This window comes from Lipophrys pholis (assembly GCF_963383615.2).
Source record: "Lipophrys pholis genome assembly, chromosome: 21".
In the NCBI taxonomy this organism is placed as follows: domain Eukaryota; kingdom Metazoa; phylum Chordata; class Actinopteri; order Blenniiformes; family Blenniidae; genus Lipophrys; species Lipophrys pholis.
In genome coordinates, this window is record NC_137649.1 from 6,731,072 (window position 1) to 6,757,930 (window position 26,859).

The 26,859-nt window shown below is 41.7% G+C and overlaps 2 protein-coding genes across 2 annotated transcripts; both read right to left on the reverse strand.

The window, feature by feature from the left end:
• Positions 1-253: 253 nt before the first annotated feature.
• On the reverse strand, positions 254-5,772 carry batf (basic leucine zipper transcription factor, ATF-like). The gene is made up of 3 exons (XM_080490065.1): positions 5,489-5,772; positions 4,416-4,520; positions 254-1,075 (listed from the first exon to the last, which is right to left on the reverse strand). Exons 1-3 carry the CDS (start codon positions 5,732-5,734, stop codon positions 872-874), a joined length of 555 nt encoding a protein of 184 aa, XP_080346191.1. The 5' UTR covers positions 5,735-5,772; the 3' UTR covers positions 254-871.
• Positions 5,773-11,217: 5,445 nt separating this feature from the next.
• Positions 11,218-18,613, reverse strand: zc3h14 (zinc finger CCCH-type containing 14). The gene is made up of 17 exons (XM_080491396.1): positions 18,278-18,613; positions 17,931-17,973; positions 17,734-17,848; positions 17,616-17,656; positions 17,083-17,254; positions 16,681-16,999; positions 16,009-16,172; positions 14,985-15,082; positions 14,737-14,895; positions 14,263-14,334; positions 14,042-14,180; positions 13,750-13,955; positions 12,679-12,817; positions 12,446-12,585; positions 11,716-11,798; positions 11,522-11,628; positions 11,218-11,432 (listed from the first exon to the last, which is right to left on the reverse strand). The coding sequence occupies exons 1-17, from the start codon at positions 18,533-18,535 to the stop codon at positions 11,429-11,431; spliced, it is 2,259 nt and encodes a 752-aa protein (XP_080347522.1). The 5' UTR covers positions 18,536-18,613; the 3' UTR covers positions 11,218-11,428.
• Between the last annotated feature and the right edge of the window lie 8,246 nt (positions 18,614-26,859).

Here is a 26,859-nt window from a genome sequence, read left to right on the forward strand (position 1 = left end):
TGAGCATGAAGTATAAAGTTGTATTCGTGATTAAATATAGTTAATTACCACATAAAGTAGTCTGTAAATCCTCTTTTTTTCCCCCCAGCTTTACATTATACTTCCTGTCATTCTGGTAAACAGCGCCATCTAGAGTCTCCCTCGATGTAACCCACTATCAGCAACACTGCATTCATTCCACCTGCTCCTGAATAATAATAATAATAATAATAATAATAATAATAATAATAATAACCCCCTCAAGGAAACACATGATCATCCAAAAGGTGTCACATTTAATAAATAGATCTGCTGGCTCGAGTCACACATGTCAAGATCGTTTGAATGCCCATTCTTTCTTCAACTTGCCAACGCTTTTTTCTTTTTTGGTACATGTACGTCTTTCTTTTTTTTTATATGGATCTCGACTTTACATTCTCTTTGTCCACAATCAAGTCTGTCAGAAGCTCCTGAGCAATGTCAATCAACATTTACACAGTGAAACATAACAACGGGGAAACACAAAAAAAAACATGACGGAATGAGAAGCGATTTACAAAAATATAGCCTGAGTCACCTAAAACATACTAGGTCAGCCATTCCTCCCAATGTAAACAAAGACTGGTTGATCAATCTCCTCATCAAGTTCACAAACAGATTACTGGTCAAAAAAAAAAAAAAAAAAAAAAACATTGAGCAGAAGCTAAATAAATAGTTATGGAATACTGCGTGGTACAGTTTGGGAGATATATCGTTCACTCATCTTATTTTGTGCTCAGGTTGTTTGTTTTTTTTCTTTTCTTAACGATTCAACATTTGTAGACACATCTCCAGTCTCTCTCCGTTGAGGTCAGTCGTCTGTTTGGCAGCACGTCTTCAGTAGTCGGCGGGGTCAGTGCTGGTAGTGTGGTACGGCGATGTGCTGGTGGTAGCTGCTGTGGTGGGGAGGGTAGAGGAGGTCGGGGGTCTGGGGGGCCAGGCCGGTGCACAGAGGCTCGTGGCTGCTCAGCACCGACGTCAGGTACTTGGCCTCCTCCGTCAGCTGCTTCACCTCCTTCCTCAGGGCGGCGTTCTCCTTCTCCAGGTTCTCACTCTCCTGGAAAACCAACAAGGCACGACGTTCCTGCATCAGACTTTAATCAACGGCTTGATTGATTCAGTAATGCTACCTGGAGCGCATGGCTGCGTTTTAGAATTCATTTTAAGATTCTTTTATTTGATTTTCAGTCTTTTTTTTTTTTAAACTCTTCTTAAGACCCATTTTTATTCCTTGTTTTTTTACGTGGCTTGGGACTCCTGTTTTATTTGTTGCTATTTCATTGTATTTTTTACTTGATCGCACCTCACGTTTTTAGATTGTTTTTATGTCTATTTATGGAAAACGCTTTAGTTCAGCTGTGGTTGTTTTTAAAGTGCTTTAGAAATCAAATTTAGTTAATCCTCCCTAGGCGATAGCCTATAGACCATAGATGTTAATATGTTTGTTTTTTACATGAAACGTTGACATAAGCCAGAGTGGCTACGTGGGCCTCTTGGACTTTGGAGTCATTTTGATTGTTTGTTATTTGCTGTTTGCTTTTAATTTTCAACGGAAAATGATTATTTGAGATAAAGAGGCAGAATATATAAGTTTAATCTTCTTTCTGCTGAATTACATTCAGGAATTTGAAAGCATTTGTTCTCTACTGTATTGTATTAAATTGCATGTAATATATATATTTTTTAATATGAATGAAATAAACAAAAAATAAAGTTTTTATAGTCTATAGTCTGCAACAAATCCGGTAATATGAATGTGTTTTAACAAAATATTGTTCGTTTCATCTTCTCAAAAATCATAAAAACAATCCTGCTGGGAAAAGGGGGTCCCCTGACCCCAAAGGAGGCCTTCCCCTGCAGTTATTAAAGAACCACTACTCAAGTCAGATTATCAAGTACATTGTTGGTGTTTGACTCTTCAAGATAAAAAGCCAAACCCACTGCTGTTGTTGTGCAGAATTCAGTCAGTTAACTCCAAATGAACTTTCTAAAGATTAAAACGGTTAATGTTTAACTTGAGGCAGACGGAGTCGGTTCAATAACCTTATGCGGACTTAAATGGCTCAATAATTGTTTGCTAACATGACGTTTAATCTATTTCCTTCTGTCCACCCGGGTTTCATTGAAAGTTTCAAATAAATAGCCACGATTTTAGACTTTTTTAAGGTTGTGTTGATGATCCAATACTTTTTTTTTTCAATGACGAGTATGCATACAGCAGCTTCGGAGACAATAACAATCTGCCCTATAATCCTGTTCCACCTGACAAGGTGAAGCTGCTGTGCATCAGTCACTAAGCCATAAATGCTTAGTTTTTTTTTTTTTTTAATTCAGAGCAAAGATCGTTTATATGTCAGGCCAGCGGGTGGATGTGTCAGCACAAAGTGCTTCTAAATGGGCTTCAGTCCAACATAAAGATTGTCTGTACAATATTGGGATAAATTTACCTTCTATGAAACGTTATTTACTATGAAACTGCACGTCGATGAAGCTACTTGCTGTAGTTTTGTGTGTATATGGCTTTTTCTTATTTTAGGGTAAATGTGTCAATCAGCTTACAATTACTACAGTAGAAATAACAGCTATTTCAACAACTAACACAGAATCTTTTCATATATTCTAGTATTGCTTTCAATTTACATTTGTTCGTTTTGGCAAAATCACACATAGATGACCATATTTCCATATATGTTCAATAATAGGATTGTTCACGTTATCAATAAAGACATTTTACATCTTTAACTAGCAAATATGGTCACTTGTCTGATAAAGCATTAACATAGTCGTCACTTCATGCTACAATAAAAGAGAGTTTTGGTTTCTTGGGAGCCGTGAGGACGTAGTATTAATCTACAGGTGGTACTTATTGTTAAGGAATTGGTTAAAAAAAACATGCCTCAAAAACAAGTATTCTGTTTATCTAAACATGACATGAACACAAACTGCACGCAGCAGCACAATCAGAGAACCTGCCAATTTAAGCAGTTTTCCCAAACAAAGTGGGTCGAAGCGTCTTTCTCACCGATCATCAACTTTGAAATACTACAAATGGAGAAACTACACGTCAGTACTTGACACACTTTTCTGTGTTTTTGTTGCGGGGAATGGTGAGAGGGGGTGGGAAATCTCCCACTTGAGCAGAGAAAAGGTCATTTCTTCATGGCCTAGAGATTAAAACGCTGCGCTGCGAAGCTTTACTGTCACAGAACCTTTGGGCAAACCCCAACACTTGCGTCACTCAGTCAAATACGGCCCACTGATAATGCTGCTTTACAAGAAGTGACTGGCTTTTTTCTCCCCCCTCTGCCCACGGCCTACAACGCTCGAGCTCATTTACACAGAAGACCCAAAAAAAATAAAAAATAAAATACTACAGAAGAAACAGGAAACAAGCCACGATGTCACATAGAGGGAAAATTCTTCTTCCTGTTTATGTAGTGAGACTGTGAAAGTAAAACCACAGAATATGCTCTGTGGTCCCCTTGTGTGCGCTGTGACTTTGAAAGAAGAAAAAGAGAATGAAAATATACTCCGTATTTCACTAGAAGGACTCTCGTGAATTCGAGTGAATCACTTTGGCTCATCTACGGTCGACAATGCAGCTTTGCTGGAGATAAAAATCTCTCCAGTTACTCAGATAGAGTTCACAGAAGCGGCTCCACTAAGTCAGCGTATTGAAACCTGGGTGGACGTCAGAACGGGCAGTTATCAGCCGATAAATGCGTCTTAACGTGGTTTTTTTTTTTTGTGTGTGTGTGTAGAGCCGCTCTCTGCTCCAGCTGAAGTCACAGCGTGATCTCCCAAACTGACGGGGATCAAATAAAAAGAGCATTGGACAAAGAGGCCGGGGAGCTCCTGTTGTTACATGCAGTGCTGCAATCCCTGGCTCGGGATTCTGCAAAAAAAAAAAAGGAGTGATTGCCCACACGTGCTAATTTATTCCTTAATCTTCTGCAAACACACAGAGCGGCATCCAAGTGTGCAACACAACAGAAGCCATGACACATCGCCACATGGTCAGGTAGCATTTTATAAATATAGTACAGGAATAGGCTTCGGTGTGTCGCTCGGGTCCATTGAAAGCCTTTCAGACCGTTTTTGTTTATGTGCAGAATTAGAACTTAAACCTGTTTGAGGGTCAGTCACAGCAACATAAAGCAATGACAATGTGATGATGAGTACATACATCTCCCTTTGTAATTTCCACTCATTAATGCCTTTTCAAGCAAACTTTGTTTTACGTGTGTCTCTCATAGATAATGCGAGCGTTCACTGCTCACTACAGGCGCGTGTATTTAGGATATCGCACCTCTTTTGGCGAACGACTAGATGAGGTCGAGGTCAGAACTGTGTGAATAGAAATGTTGAGGTGATTGCAGAGCAAAGGAAGTCCTCACCAAGTGGAGGCTGTCGGCTTTCTGAGTTTGCCTCATCCTGCTCTTCTGAGCAGCGATCCGGTTCTTCTCCCGCCGCATCACCTTCTTTGCGTCGTCTGAGGAGCTCTGGGTTGAAGCAGAAGTACTGACATTCAGTTGGCGTTGCAGTGACAAGAGCATCAAGGACTCGCAGGGAGTTTCTCGGGTTCTCTGCCAAAGCTGAGGTTTAGGCTGCTTTAATGGCCGCCGGGCAGAAGGCAGGCCGAACGTCACACCTAATGTGAAGGGAGTGGCCGAGTCATCGGTTAAGGTATTACACACACACACACCCTGTTTCGTGTCCTGAACAACCCATTTTCTTGGTATCACAATAAGTAATCCTCTTCAAAACGTTGAGTCAGTTCTGCATCGATGACATGAACCCTTAAACTCGGGCGGCAACTGTTCAACCGCACGAATTAGCACCCTCATTGTAAAGACATGCCAAGCAGCATGCGAGCAAACACAGTCACTCGGTGTGATTCTTTCCAGGGCAGTTTTTTGGAGTGTGAACGTGCCGCACGACTGGCACACGTGAGACCAGTCAAGCCCGAAGAGGCTGGCTAACGTCTCGCATGCACAGAAATGTACAGTACATGCTGTATCTCACACGCTGTCTGTTCCTGTCAGCTCGCAGAGCCATTCACAGTTTGAGGACTTGTTAAAAAAGGAAAAAAAAAAAAAACAACAACAACTAAAGGATTCCCACTATTTGGGCGGGTGATGAATTTGTTTGCAGTTCACAAAAGCCTACACTTGAAGCGAGTCATGCCTCCAGCCCATGTGTGCATGTGAAACATTGTGAGAAGCTGTGAAAGAAAAAGAAGAGCCCACGGAGACGAGAGCGAGTCTCTCCATGTGGACGCTTCGGGTCCACACAGTGGCAAAGAAGCAAAGGATTGAAGATAAACATATACATATTTCTCTCTCTCTCTCTATATATATATATATATATATATATATAATCCACATGCTTTCTATCTAATGCAGAGCAGTGAGCACCTCTGTGAGGCGCCGCTGGAAACACGCCGGGGAGAGAAATGTGCAACACTTACCGGTCTGCTTCCAGGTGATGGGGACTTGTAGCTTGTGTCATTGCTGTCAGAGCCCTGAGCCATAGCCAACCGCAGCGACTGAAACCGTCTGCTTTTGTCCACTTCTGCTTTGTTTTTGTTTAGTTTGTGTGTGCGGTGAATGTGTGTGTGTGTTGGTGAGAAAGAGAGAGGCGATGAGAGAGAGAGAGAGAGAGAGCGAGAGAGAGGAGGAGGAGAGCAGAGCAAGTGCTGAGAAGAACTTAACATTTAATGAGTAATGAGTCTCTTTCTTCCTTCTTTTCTCTACCCTTCTATCACTCCTCCTCTTCTCTCTCTCTCTCTCTCTCTCTCTCTCTCTCTCTCTCTCTCTCTCTCTCTCTCTCTCTCTCTCTCTCTCTCTCTCTCTCTCTCTCTCTCTCTCTCTCGCTGTCTGACAATTAGCTGTGTGTGATGTGGCTTCTGGTAAGAATCAGGGCGAGTTGCATTAGACTGGAAGTCACATGTTCGATGGAAAGTTCAAGCACACAAGTTAATCTAGTGAAATCCAGAAGAAAACAAACAGCCTGTCGTTTCACACAGTGACAATTGACACCAAGGGGACGTTTACAGCCTCACGCGTTAACGAGACACCCAGTTACTGACGAGAACCAGCGGTCTGCTGCATCCCGGGGTCAAATTAACCACCTGATTTTAGATTGAAAAAAACCCAAAACAAAACAAAAAATTGAATGGTGTGTTTCTACATTGGTGCTGCAGAGGCATGGTGGGATTTCCTCGTTCCTCTTCGATACTGCCGTATGTTTCGACCTAATCCCCCAGAGACAGCACATCCCAAAACTCCACGTGGATGACTGGCTTCGTGAAAATTTCAAGTTTCGTGGTGATTTCCAAAAGTTGCAGCAGACTTTCTAACTGGCAGCACCAGCTGCAGGAACAAAAAGAGAGAAGCGATGTTCAGAGCTCGGGGGGGGGGGGGGGGGGGGCATCAAGGAAATGCTCGAGGGGCTCCAGAACAACAACAAAACTCAAACTCTAAAAGTGGGGAATCTTCTAGACAATGTACAGTTTGTACAAGGTTGAGATGTGCTGAGTGTATACAGAGATAAGGGATAAACTAGTGTGTGTGAGAGAGGCACACACACGCCGATGACTCAACATCAACCAGAAAATCCTGGTAAAAAGTGGAGGGCGTGATGAATCTAAAGTCGCCGTGCCCTTTACTCGTTCGTCCTTTTCTTGTTTGCCCCCAACACGCGATAGCATTTGGTGGTGCAAGAACAAGATTTTCTCGTGAGAAAAAAAAAAAAAAAAAAAGAGAAAAAAGAATCAGGACTAAAACAGCTTTGCTTGGCAGAACAGTCCTCCCACACAAAAACATGTTCCACCATCACAGGAATTTTGAAGAGCTTGGGCAAGGGCAGACATTTCTAATACTTGGCATTTAACGCTGTCCAAAAGAGTTGAGGCTGTAAAAAAAAAAAAAAAGAAAAGAGAGGATAAGGAGGGAATCTGATTATTCAATTTCTACTTAATCGAGACCTAAATGCGGCGTTTTACAAACAGAGAGCCACGACGGATCAACACACGTCTCCTGACTGTCTGTGGTGCTCAGAGACCTTCATTCAGTTCAATCTATTACTCTATTTTCTTTACTCTAATCGCCGCTGCTTCTTCAGCTCCTTTGGGATCTTTAAGTCAAGCTCGCGTAGCAATTGGTAAATAACTGATAAGCGCAGCTGTGACGAGAAACCGGCGTTCTCTCTTTTTGATCGGTTCGCTTGGAAAAACCCTCCGACACCAAAGTGAGATGCCCTCATCTGTAGTCTCTTCTGCTTGGAAGTGACCGTGGGAGGTTTCAACACCGATGCCAGAATATTAAAGGTTTGTTGAGACGCTGACGACTGCTAAAATAACAATGCTTGCACATATTGTGAGTTAAATATGTACGACAGAAAGAAAAAAAAGGACATTCATGAGTCACCGTAGCAAACGTGTAAAAGTCCAGTCTGCAGAAATGATGCTGGTATTTTCAATTTGTTTGGGTTTTTTTTTGGTTTTGGGGGCGGCTGGTTTTAACAAAGGCATGATTTGCGCGGTAGAATCATGATTGAAATAAGCCAATAGATGTTTAGGAGTTGACTTTATGACTTTGTAAAGGGACTCTTTGTCCATCAGAAAAACAACTTAGAGACTGATCACAAAGTCCATGTTCCCTTTCATTTTCCTGACGGTGACGTGATCACCAGGGTTGGGGAGGCAGCGCATCCAAACCTTCAATGTCGACACCAAATGACAGTTATAGATCGTGGCGAGCGGTGCGGACAATTAACAAACAAGCTTTTCCCCCAAATACCAACCGCCATCATCAGAGGCTCACACCTGGCTGCCAACTTCATAATATTAAACTAAACTAGATCAACTAATTAACTAACTACATGAACTAATCAACAGAAACACAACACAATCATTACCGACACTAATAAGCCTAATATAAACCCAAATAAAGACATTTGAAACACACCCAACTCCCATGATGCATTGCAGCAATCAGCTCCGTGACGCTACAATATGTTTCGGCTGGCAAAGTGTTAATCTAAACAAAACCAAGATGGTAAAACACCATTAAAGAAACGTAAACAATGATTCAACAGCCGTCTCCAGACTCTCCCAACAAGATATATCTCATGACACGGCAGCAGCGTGGGGCAGAGCGAGAATACATCCGGGTATTCCATGCATACTCGGTGAGAAACGGCCTAAGAATTGGGTCAGTACTTGGTCTCCCACTGATGACGTTTCACGGGTACAGGAGAACACAAGTATGGACAAGTATGGACAAGTATGGGTCTTGGAAAACGGCCTGAGTGACTTGTGCAGCCTCTCTGCCAAACCGGGAAATAGCGGTGTCGAGTCATTTGGGCTATGAAAAGCACAAAATGCTGACCGAAAGGTACCTATAGGTACTGTAGGCTACCACAAATTTAAAAATAAATTTCATATTAGAATTGAAACAAACAGTGCCGCCTGCACGTCACTGTTTCCTGATTATCATGCTGCACAGTGGAGCAGTGGTTGGTGCTCATGCCTCACAGTGAGAAGGTCACAGGTTCAAATGTCTTTGTGTGTGCATGGATTTCCTCCCACAGTCCAAAAACATGCACGGTGGTTGTTTGTGTGTTTGCAGTATGGATAGATGGTAATCAGGCAAGAACATCCATGTAAGACACTTGTATTATGCCAATTTAATATTACATTTACAAATATAGTAAAGTAGCAAGTTTTAATCTACTTTATCATGTGTCATGGATGAACACCAGGTATCCTAATTTTTCATATTCCAAGATTTAAGATACAGGAGATCAGAAGCATAACTGTTGACTCTTTATCCTTAGAGCGTGACTAAGGACTGTTTGATTTATAATAAGTGAGCTGAGTGACGAATAATTTTATTGACTCCTATGTTAAAATACACAGCTGGAAATTTTGAGGGATTTAAAAAGAAAAAATGAAACCTAACTTTCCTGCACACCCACTCTGGTGTTTTTAGTGGTTGAACAGACCTCGGATTGGGGTAAAGGCTGCAACCACATTGTGCATGTCAGTTATTATGGAGGGTGATGCTGTCATCCCACACACACCTCAACAAAACTGGAAAATGAGGCAAATGTCAAGAGTTAGGGGGTGGGGGGGCTTATAGCTGTGTGAAAATCACAAAAAGCAGCAAAAGGTTAAAAAAAGATGAAAATGATAAAACTGCAAAGTGTGGGAAAAACCACAACTACTTGAGTGGAGGAAAAAAGAAGCAAATATTTGAAATTTTTTGCTTGTTGAAGAAATTATTTTCAAAAGTCTTGCAAGAGTTATCCCCCCTACACACACACACACACACACACACACACACACACACACACCATTCCAATTTCACGAATTACCATCATTTGTTTTTGGAAAATGCAAAAATCTGCCCAAAGGGGTGGAAATTACCACATCACACCACCATTATGACCACCATTTGTGTATTTAAATTACATTTCATCAATTGGGCGAGTGCCTGCCGGGTAACAATAATCATTGTGTTCTCTAAAGCGGTTGGTAATTTTTATGTGGTCAAAACTACAAGTCGAAAAGCACCATGAAATGTAAATGAAAAGTGACTCACCCGAGGCTCTTTAACAGCGTGAGTTTGTCGCCCCCTGTGGGCCAGCACGAGAAGTTCAGTTGTAGTTCCAAATGTTCTCCAGGAGGAGGCGGTGTGGGACAGGAAGTAGCAGCAGCATTGTGAACGGTTTGAAGGTAATTAAGAGAAAAACAAATGTCGATAGAGCCGCTGTTCTGTAGAAATGTCACGTTGTATGTTTATGTAGAAAAAAAAAAAAAAGCAGCGTTGGAAAGTGTGTAAAAAAGACTGGGTCCCGCTGTATTACTAAGGCTGCACTACAGCGTCTATTCACAGGCGCGATCCCACTACTGAGCGGCACGGGGGCTTTGACCTGCTCCGTTTCCGACCTGGGCCGGTGCACCCCTCCTTAGACGACCTGGTGGTCCCGGGCTCCCCCAGGAGCACCATATCGATACCGAACTTAGTGCGGACACCCGATCGGCATAGTCCGCTGCAGCTCAGAACTCCTGAGCTCAAACGGTCCGCCAGCCTCAGCCTCCCGGTAGCTTGGATTACAGGCGCGCGCCACCGCACCCGGCGAGAACAGTCCGAGATCAGCGGGCTTTTGTATGCTACTAAAGTGACGTCATGACGAGAGCTCACGTGAGTCCTCTAGTGGCAGAAACGAAACCTGCAGCAAACCAATTTCTGATGACAGAAAATAGTTATCAATAATTCATATCCACACAGAGGTGTATAACGATTAATCTCTCACAAACGTAATTAAAATTCTGATTATATAGAAATATCACCAAAACATCTGCCACTGTTTTTTTTGAATCTCTGCCATATTATTGTCAATAATCTTTATTTTCATTTAATTGTAAAACCTGTTGCTGTTGTTGCAGTTAAGATTGTGAATTGTAATCACCGATTTGTTTATGTTTGAACACTACAAACATTAGTTTATTTTGGAAAAAGTAAACAAATGTCACTAGATAGCTTTAAGAAAATATGAATATTTTCTTCAGAAGGCTTAAATGGAATGACTTGTTTTTTAAATTAAATATATACGTGTGTGTGCGTGTGTGTATTCGATAACGTTCTTCATTACTCCATCCATCCATCCATCCAGCTCAGGTGAATTGTAATCCAACTCACAAATCAGAATCAGTGGAACATGTATTGATCAGATGGAGCTGCATGTGCAGTGAACAATGATGAAATTCATATTATGAGTGGGTTAAGAGGGTGTAGTGTTTATTGTCTGTGAGAATGTTTAGTCTATAATAAGCCTCAACAAGTGAATACTTTGGAATCTTTCACAAGCCTGATCCGATCATCTTATCTTCGCAGCCTTGGTTGTGTATTGCAACAGTCAAAAGGGCTGAATGTCACCGTTACTCTCAGAGGAAGCCGTGTATGCAAAGAGCCCTCTAAAGTTAACTCATAGGTGAATATATTCAAATCATATATATATATATATATATCAATCGAGAAATGTTATCAGTATTTCCACATTTGACAGGTATTACTGCACCCAATCTCATCATAGCAGACTGAACTCTAATAAGCTGCATCTTACTGAGTGAATATCCTCATGTAGAGATTAATCCAGCAGTGTTTAAGAAGGTCAGACAAATGAGGACATCAAGTTTGAACATGATCATACATTTAATACTTTTTGAGCATCAGCCAAAACGTAACATTTCAAACAAGGTCAATTTACTTCAAAATCCATTAAAACAAGTTAAGAGAAACGAAATGTAGATAAATGTAATTATTCATAAGGACTGAAGGCAAACGTCTTCCGCAGCTTCACACGTTGACCAGGGGAGGTTTGCAGTCGACTCGCATTGAAATTAACTGTGAGAGAGAAAGAAGAAATGTTGAGTTTTCACATCACATGAAGTCCACTGGAAAAGCAGTTGGAACCCAAAATGCTGTTTGTTCACCTGGTCTGAGCCTTGGTCCACTTCAGGGCGTGTCTCGGAGGCAGCGCTGCGGTGGGGTGGTAAAAGGTACAGCCGGCTCGTTTGCACTGCGCCGCAAAGCGACAGGGCTGAAAACACAGAGTGGTTGGGGATTTTAAAGCAACAGATGAGCCACTCGATATCCTCAAAGTGCTCAGACGAACGCGGAAATGTACCTTGGGGTGATAAAAGGGGCAGTCCATCTTCTTGCAGTCTGGAAAGAAGCGGCACACGCTCGTGCTTTGTAACGGCTGCAGAGCTGCAGACACCAGGGGAGGATTTATATTTAATTAAGACTTTAAAGCAGCGGTGAAACACATTATAAATCAGGGGTCACATGCGACCCAATGTCCTCCTGAGGGGGCCGGATTGGTCAAACTGCCAGGACAACTTTAAAGTTTTTCTTTGTTGTGGAGTCGAGTAGAAGTTTTGAAAAAGTTTGTTTTTGCAAAACGTTTTGATATTCGTAATGAAACTTACTACGATCTGCCAATTGTAATGGTGCAGAATTCAGCCAACTGGTCCAAAAATGTCTCCTACAGCTAAAGGCTCTTCCATACTTTCTGCATTGCACGTCCGCAGGCCGCTCTGGACTTGCACGCGGTTCCATTAATCCTACATTTCAGGATTCACGTTGGTACGCGTTGCATAACGCGACGATCCTGAAAACATTCCCTGGCTCTCCTCCTTTAAACTTATTTTGCATGCATGTTTTCTCAAACTCACGCTGACAAACTGTTAAAGAGTCGATTGTTTCTTTGTAAATTTTTCCAATGTGCTTGGTGTTTGGCCGGATTGGAGCCTCTTGCGGGTCGGTTTTAGACTGTCAACTGTGCGTTGGCGTGAACTGCATCTATTGTCTAGTAACTGTGTGGGCGACAGAGTCTGACGGTGTGCAGCCAGTACCTGGTCTGGGTGGAGGAGCTGCGGCGCTCCTGCGGCTCACGTGGGTGAAAGGACAGTCTGGCTTGCTGCACCTCGCGTCATATTTACAGTTCGGATGCACAAAAAGGCATTTGTCCCCAAACTTGCAGTTGGGAAAGGTCCTTGAGGAAAAAGAAACGCGAGACACACGAAGGAATTAAAAAACACAACAACAACACTAAATCTCCCAGTTTCATTGATTTCCATGCACTCACTTGCACTGGGTTGTCGGGTGGTGGTACACACACTCATCTCCGCTTTTGCAGACCGGCCAGAACTTGCAGCGCTCCAGCATCTTCTGTTTCTTCACCGGGACGTCGCCGTCTTCTGCCATCTCCACGTCCATCACGTCATCTGTCAGGAAGAACGGAGCTTCATTTACTCGTCTATGTTGGACAATTTTAATCTTAGTTTATTATTATCATAGATAATATTCTTAGTTTTACCTACTTTACTACTCTTTTATTTTCAACTTTTTTTTTTTGCAATTTTACTGGCTTCGTGTCCAGATTGCTGTTGGAGGGCAAATAGTTTGAAAAGCAGCTCGGTGAAAATACTTAAGTTTTCTTAAAAGACACAAATAAAAATACTGAAATCACGTCTAAATTGTGCCTGGAAGCAGTGGAAAGCAGATCGAAGATGATTGAATCATGGAGTGAAGTAAAACAATTAGGAGGGATGGGAGACCAGAAAACTGGGCTGGAAACCACAGACAGAGTAAAGTAAGCGAAAATCCTCCAAACCTACTGCTGATCTATGTAAAACTCCGGATCTGTGAAGTACAGAAAGCTTAAATACTTCACTGATATTTGAGGAAATGTGTATAATAAATCTAATATTGTTTCAATATTCAAAATACAGAGGAAAGCCATTACATTATTAAATAATGCTGATTATTTTTAGTCACTGAATTAATGGAGGTTTTCAGACGTTTATTCAAAAACGTGAAATATTATATCGCGTTCAGAACAAAAGTCTTCCTGGTTTCATTCAACTGTTTGTTTTTTTTAAGTTGAGAAAAGGCAAATATAGTTCAAGAGTTACGTAAGGCGAAAACTGGAATACAATATATTTCTGTTTAATAAAGGTGTAAAATACAGAATCAAAGTTTACAGTTCCGTCTGGCTGCTGCGTTTTGTACAAACATTTCTTGCAAAGTTTTGTTGATACTAAAGTGTATACAGAAAGTTAGTCGTCATTGTGGGACGTAATAAAAGCTTAAATTTCACTAACATCGGCCTCTAATATCGACCAATTTAATCCACTACTCTCAGAGAAACGCTGACCTTCTGATGATGCGGCCTGGGTTTTTAGCCTGTCGATGATGCTGACTCGGGGCTCCTTGTGGACGTGGTCACAGGCCTGAATGACCTTAGCGGGCGGTCTCACATGATCCATCTCCATGTCAGTGTCAGCAAGATTCCCCAGTGGGCTCGGGACTCCATCCAGTGTCACTATGAACTTGGGGCTGTTGGACTCCCCTCTGTCCTTGCTATAATCAGACAGAGAAGCTAAGTAAACGCAGCAGACGCAGCAATGGGGGAATCAGATCGTCCGTACACAGAGTGAGGAGCGTACCCGCTTTGAACGGTGCGTGGTAAAGAGGACTGGACACGTTGCTGATGTCTGGCTGGAGATTCGTCCACCTGCGCACGACTCACGATGAAGGAGCGCGTATCAGACGTCTTGGCCTCACTGCCCGCAGTGACTTCCACGCCTGGCAGCAAAGACACGAGCAGCACCTTTAGTGTCGTGGTATGAGCACAGTGGTCTGAACACATTAAATCAAAGCCACTCACCAAACTGAAGTTGCTGGCTTTCATCGTTTCTCTCCAGCTGAAGGCGAGTAGACAAAGATCTGTCTGGACCTGCTAGGAAATCAAACAGAAAATAAACTCAATTCCTTTTGCTGAAGAAGCTCAGATGTGGCCAGAAGTTGATCTTTTTTGCTTTAATTTCTTGGCATATTGGAAGTTAGTGCCGTTTCATTGATTGCATAAGTTTTCAAGAAGTCCCGTTGTCATCCGAACGGACACCCAAAACACTTTTCACTTGAAAACGTTGTTGCGTAAACGGGGCCTGAGAAGTGATTCATTTCTGCAGAGCGACGGCTTGATATCAAAAAACTGTGCTTGTGTTCGCCTTTTTGAATTTTAAGACGTACATGAAAAACTCTGGACCGTAAAAAGGTGTGTTTCCCGTGATCCTGCTACATAAAAGGTTTTCATGACAAAACATCCTTTGTGCCGCAGGCGTCATGACGGGATACGTACAAGCCGTCCTGGAGGGAGGTAGACTGGAGGAGGTGAAGCCCTGCGCCCTCGGGGCCAGGCTGTGGAGGTGCTCCTGCACCAACTGGATCGCCGCGCTCATCTCCTCACTGTTGGCCAGTCGGGTGCGAGGCGCCACAGGAACAGTCTGTCTCTGTGGAACTGTGGGTTAAAGGTCGAGGTGAGACCGCGATAACAGAGCCTCGGCGGTATTACGTCAGTAGTGAAATGCAGGGCGGCAGGTTACGTACTGGTGTAGGCTGTAGTTTTGGTGATGGAGTCCTGAGCCTCAGAGATGGCCTTCAGGATCAGGTTCCTGCTGGCTTGTTTGGTTGGTGGAAGAGTCGGTCTGAAACAATGAAAACCACGAGGATAAAGACCAGCAGACGACCTCATCTGTTTAAATGATTTAGTTTTACTGTTGACAACACAGATTTAATTTTAGTACAGATGAGTAGTGGTAATGCCCTTATTAGGAGAATTCATGAGCCTGATGAATCCAGATAATTTACACTTTGTATGATTGAAGTATTCAAGTATGTTTGCTTGAATATTTATTTCTCTGACACAGTTTTGTTATTATTCTCTGCATTTAAATTTATGAATCTACACTTTGACTTTGCGTTTTCAAACAAGCACGTTCTGTAATTTTCCTTTGTTTACATTCAAGAGAAGCTTTTCCTGACTGGACGGGACATACACAAAAGACACAATTCATGTCCATGATCTAATCTCAGATGAATGTTTGAAGGTTTCACACAGCAAACTCATTTTGTAGTTGCGGTTTATTTAAAATCTTTTACGTATTTACTTTGATTTTAAATCCAGACCGTGAGTGTGTGAGGTAGCCAGGAAGAATCTCAGTCATTGCAGGGAGAGCAAAAAGTCTTTGGGGCAATTTACAGTGACTTGACATCGGGACGCCCTGATCAGACCCTACTATTATTACTAGGACTTGTGATGGAGCCATTTTTCTTTTCAGGAATTCTTTAAACCAGAGGCGCCACAGACATTTTAGTTCAGGAGCCACAGAGTTTCATCTGGAGTGGGCTGGACTGGTAAAAAAGTGCCAGAATACCCTTTAAATTTAAACTTTAAAGTTTTTCTTCGTTGCTGTGCAGAGTATACGTGATGAAAATGATGAACGATTGGAGCCTCTTGCGGACCACTTTTGTTTGTCCTTTAGATAATAATTTGTATGTTTATAAAAACGTGTACTTCTGCCAACCATTCCCACAAACGAGGCAAAATAGGACGCGAGGTGCCGAGACTGACTTTCGTTCTGGTTTGGAGGGGAGAGACACTCGGCTGGACAGCCCTCTGCCGCCGAAGCTCCCGTCGTCTTCCTCCACGTCGTCGCTGTCCTCCTCTGCTGCTCGGCTCACTCGGAACACTGAACTCGCGACTGGGGCCTTTCGCTTCCGGGACAACTCTTCTGACTGAACAAGCAGATCATTCGTACCGTGAATCCTTTTTGACGTCCGTTTCATACACCGTCAACAAAAGTGTGTGTGGTATATAATCCGGTTTTTATTCTATTAAGATAACATATCTATTCCATGGATAAGAGAAAAATTAACCACTTTATCTTTGAATATTGTTATATTAATAAAATTGATTGGCCTATTTTTGGACTTGTGTATAATTAGCACATGTAACGTATGTTTAAACCAATAATATTAATAATCTGTGCTTGTCAGTAAATGTGCGTGTTATATTTATATAGTTTCTATGCGTAATCACTTCTATGGACTTAGTTACACCACATATGTGAAATTTCATTATATGATTACTTGGTATTAATTACTGTGTAATAAATGTGCGAGACAAGAAAACATTCTTCTATTGAATCTGAAGCTAAAACAATTGTTTTTCTCTCACGGATACAAGTTAAACATCATCGTCTTTTGATAACAGGGCCGACTGTTAGCGAGTGTATCACAGTACCTTACTGGATCCGTCCCTGGAGCTCCTGCTTCTGTTGTCCTGCTGCTGCCTGGAGTGAGACGATCCTTCTGCGGACCGACTCATGCCCGCAGAACTCATGGATGTGAGCTTGCTTTGACCAGCTCTATAAATTTCAGCAGTGGCTCGACTCGATCCACCGTGTGTACGACCGTGGTTGTGCATTTCTACGGGTTCCTCGGCAATGAGGTCGTCATCCATCTCCGGTTTGATGTCAATAACTGCCTCCGAGGGGAGCATCTCCATCAGGGGCTTGACAGTCGAGGTAAGTTGTGAGGAACTGTTTTCAACTGTCCCCTTCCTGACAAAGAAGAAATATGAAGGTTTGTATTTTCACATTGAAACATAATAAGCTCAAAACAATAACACAGATGCAGGAGGTACCTGCTCTCATGAGCAGAGCTGGACACGCGTGCTTCGGTCCTGTCAGAGCGTGAGCTCGATACCATCAACACCTTCAACTCTTCCGCTCTGCTATGTTCACCGACAGTCATTCGGCTTTTTGCAGACACGGTACCACTGTCAGACTGCAGCTGATGCTTGAGTGAAGCAGGCTCTGAATGAATAAAAGAGACAATTAAACAAAGAGCACAGGCTCACATCAGAAATCCTGACCTCACTAGTCGGGTAAAGAAACGTTTGGGTTCAGTTGGGGTCTTTCTGTGTGTATGTGGTACACCTTTGGGTACTCAGGTTTCCTGCCGCAGGCCAAAAGCATACATGCGAGGTTAGTTGGTGACCCTAACTTGGCCCTAGGTGTGAGTGGCTGATGTTCTCTGTGTGTTTGTCCTGTGATGGACTGGTGACATGGACAGGTGTATCCTCAGTAAGCTTTGATTGGTTCCAGCAACCTGTGACTCTGTACATTAGATATAGTAGATGGCTGGAGGGAGAGTTATGTAAAGAAACTAGCTTACCTCCAGCAACAGATCTTAATTTTTCCAGGACTCCTTGTAGCCTGAAAGTTACAAAATAATTAAGACAAAGACTGTGTTTGAATGTGATTAATACAACAAAGGGAAAACAGGCCCTCACCAGGTTGTGAACTTTGTAGTGTTGTTTCCAAGAAAAAGAGACAGATCATCAGTCATTTGCTGGGAAGTTTTTTTGTTTGCCACCATAACCATGATATAGTCAGGAAGGTCTTCATCTGAGGAGGAAAGAAGATAGTGAACACATTCAGCATGTTACTTGAGTAGACCCATGGCAGAGGATCATACAGACAAGCTTACCGATGTATGCACCGAGTTCTTGAAGTTTGCCTTTGATGGCCGCCTGAGGCAGAAATATTTATGAGATAAACAAAGTCAAAACAGCAGATATAGTGCACACAAATTCATTCACACCTTCTCGGTGTCAAACATCCAAAACAATGCAATTAACAGGGCCACATCTACTTGAACATAGTGTAAATACAGGCCAACCGCAATGTTTTCTCAAGGTAATAATGAAGTGAAGTCAGTGTTTGAAGTAGAGACTTAAAGTCAAATCTAAGCTAACAGGCTAACGTTAGCTCGTTGAGCGTCAGCGACGTAAAACTCGAATAGCTGAATAAAACCCAACATATGTTGTCACTCACTCGTATTTTCTTGCTGATTTCTGTTCCGATTTCCATTGTTTTGTGTTTTATAGGAGCAAATAAGTTAGAAAAGAAGAGACAGTTTTTCGACTTCACCGCTAAACAACAGGGACGAAGAAGACATGGAACCACGTGACCAATAACGACGGTAGCCGCACAGGGACGAAAAGGGTTAATTTGCCGTTTGGGACAAGCGATGCCAGTGGGGAAAACCAAGATGGCGGTGTTGCGGGCGCCGCCATCTTGAAATGGTGCCATGCGGAAGCATGGACGGTGTAGGTATCAGATCTGTCCGGGCTACCAGATCTGTCCGGGGCGGGGCTTGCGCATGCGCTCACGCGACCAGATCGGTCCGGGGCGGAGTTCGTGCATGCGCCTGTCGATGACGTCACATAATGTGATTTACGGCGACTCCATATGGATAAACTACATTACGGGATTCATTGATGAATAGATAGATAGATAGATAGATAGATAGATAGATAATTACTGTTACTTTTTGTTTGACATATTTTTGTATAGTTTTCATTATTAACATACACACACCTGGACAAAATCTTTGGTACACCTTTGTTAATCAAAGAAATACCCACAATGGCCAGAGAAATATCTTGAATCTGACAAAATTAAAAATAAATAAAAATTTAATGATTTTTCCTCCTTGGATGTCTCCCATGAAGTCTATTGTGGCTCAAACAATGACGAATGGTGCAATCTGACACTGATGTACCTTGACCTTGGAGTTGATCTTTAATTTATTTGGGTATTGTTATGGGCTCTTTTGTTACCATTCATATTATCCATCTCTTTACTTTGTCATCAGTTTTCCTCCTGTGGCCACGTCCAGAGAGAGTGGCTACAGTCCTGTGGATCTAAAATTTCTGTATGTGAAACTGTCATCACAGGAGCATCAAGCTGCTTGGAGATGGCCTTGTAGCCTTTAGCTTTATTATGCTTGTCTATCATTTTCTTTCTAATCTCAGACAACTCTCTCCTTGACTTCCTCTGGGGACATGGTGTGGACCACGCTAAACATGGACCAAACAGCGCAGTGGCGACTCTTCACCCAGTAAATAGGCCGACTGCAGCTAAAATAAATATTTCATTCATACAATATCAGAAAGATATTTGTTAAGAAAAGTTTATTGGCAAATATGCTGAAAACAGTGACACATTTGGACCTTTTTTGAAACAAGGAAATTAAAACAAATTTACAAAGAAAGATTAAACAGTGCAATCAAAAAGATGAGCAGAGACTGGCGAGCTGGAGCTGAGGACAAGTGGAGAAGGTCGGTGGATAAGTCAAGTGTCTGCTCCTCTTTGCAAGGATATCCTGCAACATGCATAGATATTTTTGTCAAGAAGTTACCATTGTAACAGACATGTTGATTAGTCTAGTTCAGGAATTGTGTGTCACTTCTCTTCACCTTAATGCATCTGGTTGCAGAAGTGGCTGCAGTAGCCTGGATGACTGGCTTCGGAATAGAATGCAGTCACTTGCCCCCTTCTCCCTGTGCCGACATATCCTGTAAAACAGTGACAGAAAAAAAAGAATACTACTACTACAGTACAGTCTGCATGAAATCTTTGCATAGCTGCCATCAATAAGTATGTGCAATGAAATAGATACAGGAATTTCTAGTATGACATGCATGTACCTGGGGTGCAGTTTTTAAAAGGCCAACCACATCCAAGGCAGGTGTCGACGGTGTACATGATGTAGAACATTTCCCTGTAGTTCACAGAGAACCTACTCCATGTGCAAACACCTGTGTAAAACAAAATGTCAGCCAAAAGAGCACATTTCCTTTGAGCTAGTGAAAACATCTATAGCTTGCACGGCATTAAAGTAATATTGCACATTATTGTGCCATTTACTGAAGTACTTACTGTCAAGCCAGTGAAAATGAGCACGCCTTCTGAAACTTTCTGCACATACAGCGTCTCTGAAGGTGGTACACACCAGAGCCAATGTTTGGAAAGCTTTATCACCTTCCTGCAGTACCCCTTCTTCAAGGATGTCTGTGAGCACACAAATATGTGTCATACAAAACTACATTTTATACACATAACAGTACCTCATGAACAAATTCACGGCCTTGATCTGTAATAATCCGCTCAACCAACCCAAAGTCGAGCAGAATATTTGAGATTTTTCTGGCCACCTCTGCCGCTGTTTTGGTGTACATCGACTTGGCCACGACCCATTTGGTGAAGAGATCTGTGGCCGTCAGTATATATCTACAACATAATGTGCAATTTGTTGTAAATGAATAGCATCTTTAAATGTCATTTCATTTATAGACAACAGCTTCTACCTAAAATATTTACCATTTTCCCTTCACAGTAGTAGGAAGAGGACCCATCAAATCAATCTCCAGGACACTCCATGCCTCCCGAACAACAATGGGATGTAGCACAGGTGCTACAGTTTGGAGTGTGTCGTGCTGCTGACACTGGGGACACTCATCAACCTTTTAAAAAAAAAAAAAGGGTATTAATTAGAATGTAGGATATAACAAAGTCCTTTCTTGATTTAATTGCTAAGCTACACTGTAAGAGTATTCTGTACTATTGGAGTAATGTATGAGTATTTATTTTTTATTCTATTTTATTGACAATGAACAATTCCATGTTTCCTTTAGAAGCTCTCACCCATTTGTTTAAACTTTACATCGTCACGCTGAGTTCTCCAGTGGTAGGAAGCCAATACTTTTTCCATCGTTCTGCGTCTCCCTGGATGTCCTCCATTGTCGTGACACTCTCCCAGCACCTCACACACCTGCTTTGGATCCATCACTACCAGGAGGGGTTTGCCTTGGCAGTTGTAAAACAGCCGCTCATCTGATACAGTGGGAAAGCACAACATTCATTTAGAACTGTGCATGTATATTTACTATTTGATTACTTTATGACTAAGTTAAAATCCAGAAAATCCAGTGGCAGGCAGTGAAAACTACAACTAATATTGGTTGTAGTACTTGAAAGGAAAAACTAAAAGGAAGGGGGTAAAAGGGGACACTTGATAATAATCAGGCAACTATCAGTGCAATCAGTACAGTGTCTGGCTCTGAAAATAGTTTCTACTGTACAGTGGTGAGTTTGTCTTCAACACACTCGTGCAGTTTGTGGCATTACATTGGGGTGTGCGTGCGTGCGTGTGTGTGTGTGTGTGTGTGTGTGTGTGTGTGTGCGTGTGTATATTCTTTTTTTTAACTTTAAGTTCAGTTTAATCAGAACAATTGAACAGTAGATATGTATATATATTAAATTCATACTGTGACTTACCCTTTACAAGGTAGTGTTTGGACGCTCTTCGAATCGCCCTTTTTCGGTCCTCCGTATTTCTGGAGGTTGTAGTGAGGGTGTGATAGACAGCGGTTTGAATAAAGTGACTCAGCTCAGTATAAAAGTTATCCATTTCGTTCTCCTTGTGACTCGCCATGTCGTTTTAAAGACTGCAACGTCATCGACAGGCGCATGCACGAACTCCGCCCCGGACCGATCTGGTCGCGTGAGCGCATGCGCAAGCCCCGCCCCGGACAGATCTGGTAGCCCGGACAGATCTACACCGTTACTCTGGGTGATTCACAGATCTGGTACAGCAGGAAAACAATTAGACCCCCCCCTTGCACGCTGCTATTGGAGCAATCACCTCATCCTTCATCCTGATTGGACAGCGCTTTAGAACAACAGTGTCGTGTACCTTGCATTCAAACACAAGAGGAAAAACAGAAACAGAATTACAATTGTGTAATGCAATGCAGTATATATCATTTCTGGAAATGAAAAAATAAAGCTAATATTTAATATCCTGTTTTGTTTGTTTGTATGTTTTGTTAAATTTGGGAACATTGTTTGATAATGTGAAGGTTCATACTAAAATGTGATTCTGACAGTGAAAAATATTTAAATGGAAGTGTAGTTTCTTTTGACATGACACAATTTTCACATCAGGGCATTTACTTTTACATTGAAATTATGCATTATCTACAAATTACAAACATAGACTGTGATATAGAATCAAATGAACAGGCACAAACAAGTAAAACTGAGCATGCATTGCACACTATCCCTTCTAAGGACAACAATGCTAACCTAATGAAAGAGCCAGGGGTCCAGCAGCACTTCACAAGATGACAACACTGTGCATTCTTTGCTGATTGCTAAATGAATACACAGTTTTTCAATGTTATGTTACAAATAACTCTAATACAATCAGCCATGCTCAAGCTTTTTTGTGCAACTATTCATAACTATTCATAAAGCATCCAGGTTTCACACTAATTTGATGTCATAACTTAATCATGCCACTTCAAAAAAAAAGTGTTCCCGTCGAACACAAAGTTGATTTATTTCACTGCATTTTGTCCTGTTGTCCACTGGGTAACCGCTGTTGCACAACTTGTCAAATAGTTCTGCAACTTTAGGCCAGACAAGTTCATGTGCATTTTGTATTCATTATTTGGAAATTGGTCAAGGAGTTATCCTTTTCAGAGAAGCTTTTCCAAACTATTCAATGTTCATATGTCATATTCACTAAGTAAAGTTAATATAACAGTCTCTCAGACAAAGTACCGCAGAAAAAAAACTTCTTTTTTTTTTTTACATTAATATATGTCTCGGAGATTTGTGATGTATATAAATGAAAAATAGGACTGTTATACATTATAAATACATAAAGCGTGAGAGCATGGTCACAGACGGGACGCATACTACATTTGCATTCTTCTTATATCAATCACATTACGTTGGCAAAATTCTACATTCGCACATTCCACATGCAGAATTTACAAAAGCCCAGTGATGGTGTTGTTGTCACTCTGAGATTTCCTTTTTAAACACCTCTTCTGCTGTTAAACTTCAGGTGAGGGTGATGACCCCAGAAACACCCAATGAGGTCTTCACCAGTGAATGTATTTAAAGGAAAACTAAACAAAGCCATGAGATGAGGACTTTCACATGACCAGAACAATCTGTCAGTAGATCAACCATTTTTTTGTACTTCACCTGTTTTTTTCTTACCACATTCTTTAAAATGAAAAGAATGTTTTATACTGTACATGAAATGTGAACGTGGGGCTGTTGAAGTAGCAAGCAATTCCCAGTGTGCCGTCAGGTTTTTGCACCTCAAGATGTGAGAAAAACAAGGTCAAACATTCTCTCCAGGGACAATCCATTGACTTAAATGCATTTCCTGTGAATTCACACACACACACACACACACACACACACACACCCACACACAGTAAGCACTGATGAACCCGGCGCTGACTGAAGAAGAGCAGTGGGTGTTGTATATCACAGTTAAACACATCTAATAAAAGCTGTCTGCGCGACCTCGTTTAATCAAACAGTCTGACGGTGTGATTCAAACATCAGCTCCAGAGACACATTCAGCCAACACAGTGAGACCAGCCCGCCACGTCCAACGGCGTCGGAGTCTAAATCTCTCTAATGCTGCCCACTGTGGGAGAAAAATACACCCACTCCACCCACTCCTTCGTTCGCCCGCTCTGCCCTTCTCTGCTGATTCACGTTAAAAGCAACTGCAGTTCAGCTCCAACACCCACAGCTGTGCCATAATACGTAAGTGCCACTCAACCTGGACTCTGAGCCCACGCACTCAAATGCCGACACTATTTTGAGGATTCATAAACAGCTGTATAAATAGGTGAGAAAAGAAAAAAAAAAAACCTTTCAGTGTTCAAAAAGACATATGGAAGGAAAAGCCATTACTGAGTTCACGAAGGCTACCGCGTGACTTTTAGCAGCGTCTTTACCTGAAAGCCTTTTCAAGTGTGGCTTTCGGTGGATAAAGTAATAATTTTCTTGCTGATGAAAAAGAAAAGGAGAATTCTAAGTGGTCCTTCAACAGGTCTGGTTTCCGCTTGTTGAAGTATCTTCTCTACAACAGCGGAGGAATGGACCAATAAGTATGGAATAAACAGAGTCGGACTAATCTAATCTGACACACTTTATTCCACTAACCATTGAAAATGTTTAATCACTTTAAATCAATTATAATACTGTAGATTTTAACTGATGACTATAGATACGTAACTAGTGCACAGACAAACGGTGCTTTTCTGCGATTTGTGTCATTGAATCACATCGTGACACATTATATGTCAGGCTTCATGCAGGAAGTGGAATATTATGTTGCTTTACTCCAATGAAAAAACAAGTTGTTAAGAGAATAGTCATCCATCTTCTATACCGCTTATATCCTATTCAGGGTAGCTGGAGCTAATCCCAGCTAACTAAAACCATCTAACACTGGACAGATGCCAGGCCATCACAGGTAAAGAGAATGATCACAAGAACAAATCTAAAAATCAAGACAATCTTTTGGTTGCAGAGTGATGACTTCAAGTTGAGCTTCGGCTCCATGAGACGCTTTCTTCACTGCTGCTTCCTCCTGTTTTATGTTAAAGTGCTTATTTCTTGTGTTTTCGCACTATTTGTGAAGCACAATATATATTCTGATGCTTGTATATGGTGTTTAGGTGGCTGGACAAGTGTGAGGTCACATTCACCTTTAACCTTTGACCTTTAAACCACTAAAAGTCAGTTGCAGTGAAAGGAAGTAAATCTGTATGAGGGTTCATACATGTACATTTATAAATCATTCATGTGCATAATTGATAAACATGTACCATATGAGGTTACAAACTACATATTTACAGCTGACACATAACAAACAGAGGGCGGTACAGTTACCCCATAAACACGAATAACTACCGTGGTGTTTCAAAGACACGCTAAAACTCCCACTCGCATTAAAAAGTCATAATGTGACCCACTTAACCTCTCAACAAAAAGATGGGGCAACTACCCTGAAATTCATATTGCATAAATTAGCATACATTTGCTCTATTTCTCTTTAAACTCCTTTTCAGCTTCTCCCCTTTTCCCTTCCACCATAAACCCACTGAGCAGACAGTATTTAACCCTTTGAGGATGTGAATAATTTCTAGAGCAACGAATAAATAACAATTCCTGCTGTAATAAATTAATTGATTTTTTGGGGGGAGAAAATGAATGCTGCTGTCCTCTCCTTTTCACTTTGTGATGTTTTTAATAATTCTTTAATCTTAGGTGTTTTAACCAAGCAGGCATTTCAGAGCTCCATCTGTAAGCGTCTATAATTAATCCTTTCCTTCCTTTGCTCCACTCAGCAAAACTACAGCATAAAGAGAAACTGCTTTTGTTTTCTTTCCTTCATCATCATCAGCTTCGTGAACAGGCAGGAAAAACATTGCTCTTCTATCCATCTCCTCCAGTGTTTTATTTCTATGTGTTTCTATCTCCATATCTACCTACTTCCTGCCTTTTAACATTCAGAAACGTGAACCGGTGCTTTTCGGGATTATGTTTGTTCATTAGCGTCTGATGTGGATTACTACGACAGGGACACATCAAATCAATAACTCATCACTCAGTCTTTGTCCGCTGAGCAGTGGTCATTAGTGGAGTGGACAGTCTGTGTCTATAAAGAGCCTCGTTCAATAAGGAGCTGAGGACGAGACAGATGACATTAAAGGGGACATATCATGCTAAATCCACTTTTTTAGCCCTTAAATGCATTTTGTTGTATATTTAGAGTGTTTAGAAGTACAGAAAAGTTCAAAGTAGTCTCTTCAGGTGCTCCGTTGATATCTTTATATTCTGTTTTGGTCATATTTTGCGATCGGTTTCCATTTTTCTATTCTCTATTACCTTTTTTGAACAATGACGTCACAGTATTCTCAGCGGAACTGCCAAATTAGGACATCGACATTTCGAGCAATCCGCCATTTTTGTTTCTCGCTGCGATTTTGTAGTCCAACCGAAGTTACGAGAGGATAAGTCGAAATGTTCGGTTGTTGGATGTAGTAACCCACAAGCTTCGTTACACCGTCTCCCAGCATCAGAACCTTTTCGAAGTGCCTGGTTGAGTTTTATTTTTCACAGAAATGTACCCACATCTGTGGGTAAGGTCATTTTTGTGTGCGCGAATCACTTTAAGGACGACTGCTTCAGCAACCTCCGCCAGTATAAAGAAGGATTTGCCGAAAGACTTGGTCTGATTGAGCGGTCAGTTCCTTCTATCTATGGAGACGACGAACAGAGCACTTCGGTAAGCTGTATATAACGCTAAAAAGTGTGATGATAAGACGTCCCTGTCATTGTTTTGTTAGCATTAGCAGTTGCACCGTCTTCATATGTTAGCGCTGTGTGCTCGTTTTAGATTATAATGTAACTTCTGTGTTAAATAGTCGTTGTAATACAGGCAGTATTGTAGTAGTGGGCATGGATGGAGAAGTTAGTGTAAATATAGTAACACACCATTGCGTTACATCCATATGAAGACGTTGTTCTGCAGGTGCATCATCGTCATTTTCATCTCGCTCCGCCGGGTCCGACTCTGGCTCCAACATGTATGGCTGGATGGACAAATCTTTCGTTGTTGACATTTTGTAAATAATGTGTGAATATAAAGTTTCTGCGCCGCTAGATAATTGTATCTGTTCTATCAAACTACAAAGATGGCCGAACAGGGTGGCGTTGAACCGAGTGTCACCTCTGCAACCTGGAGA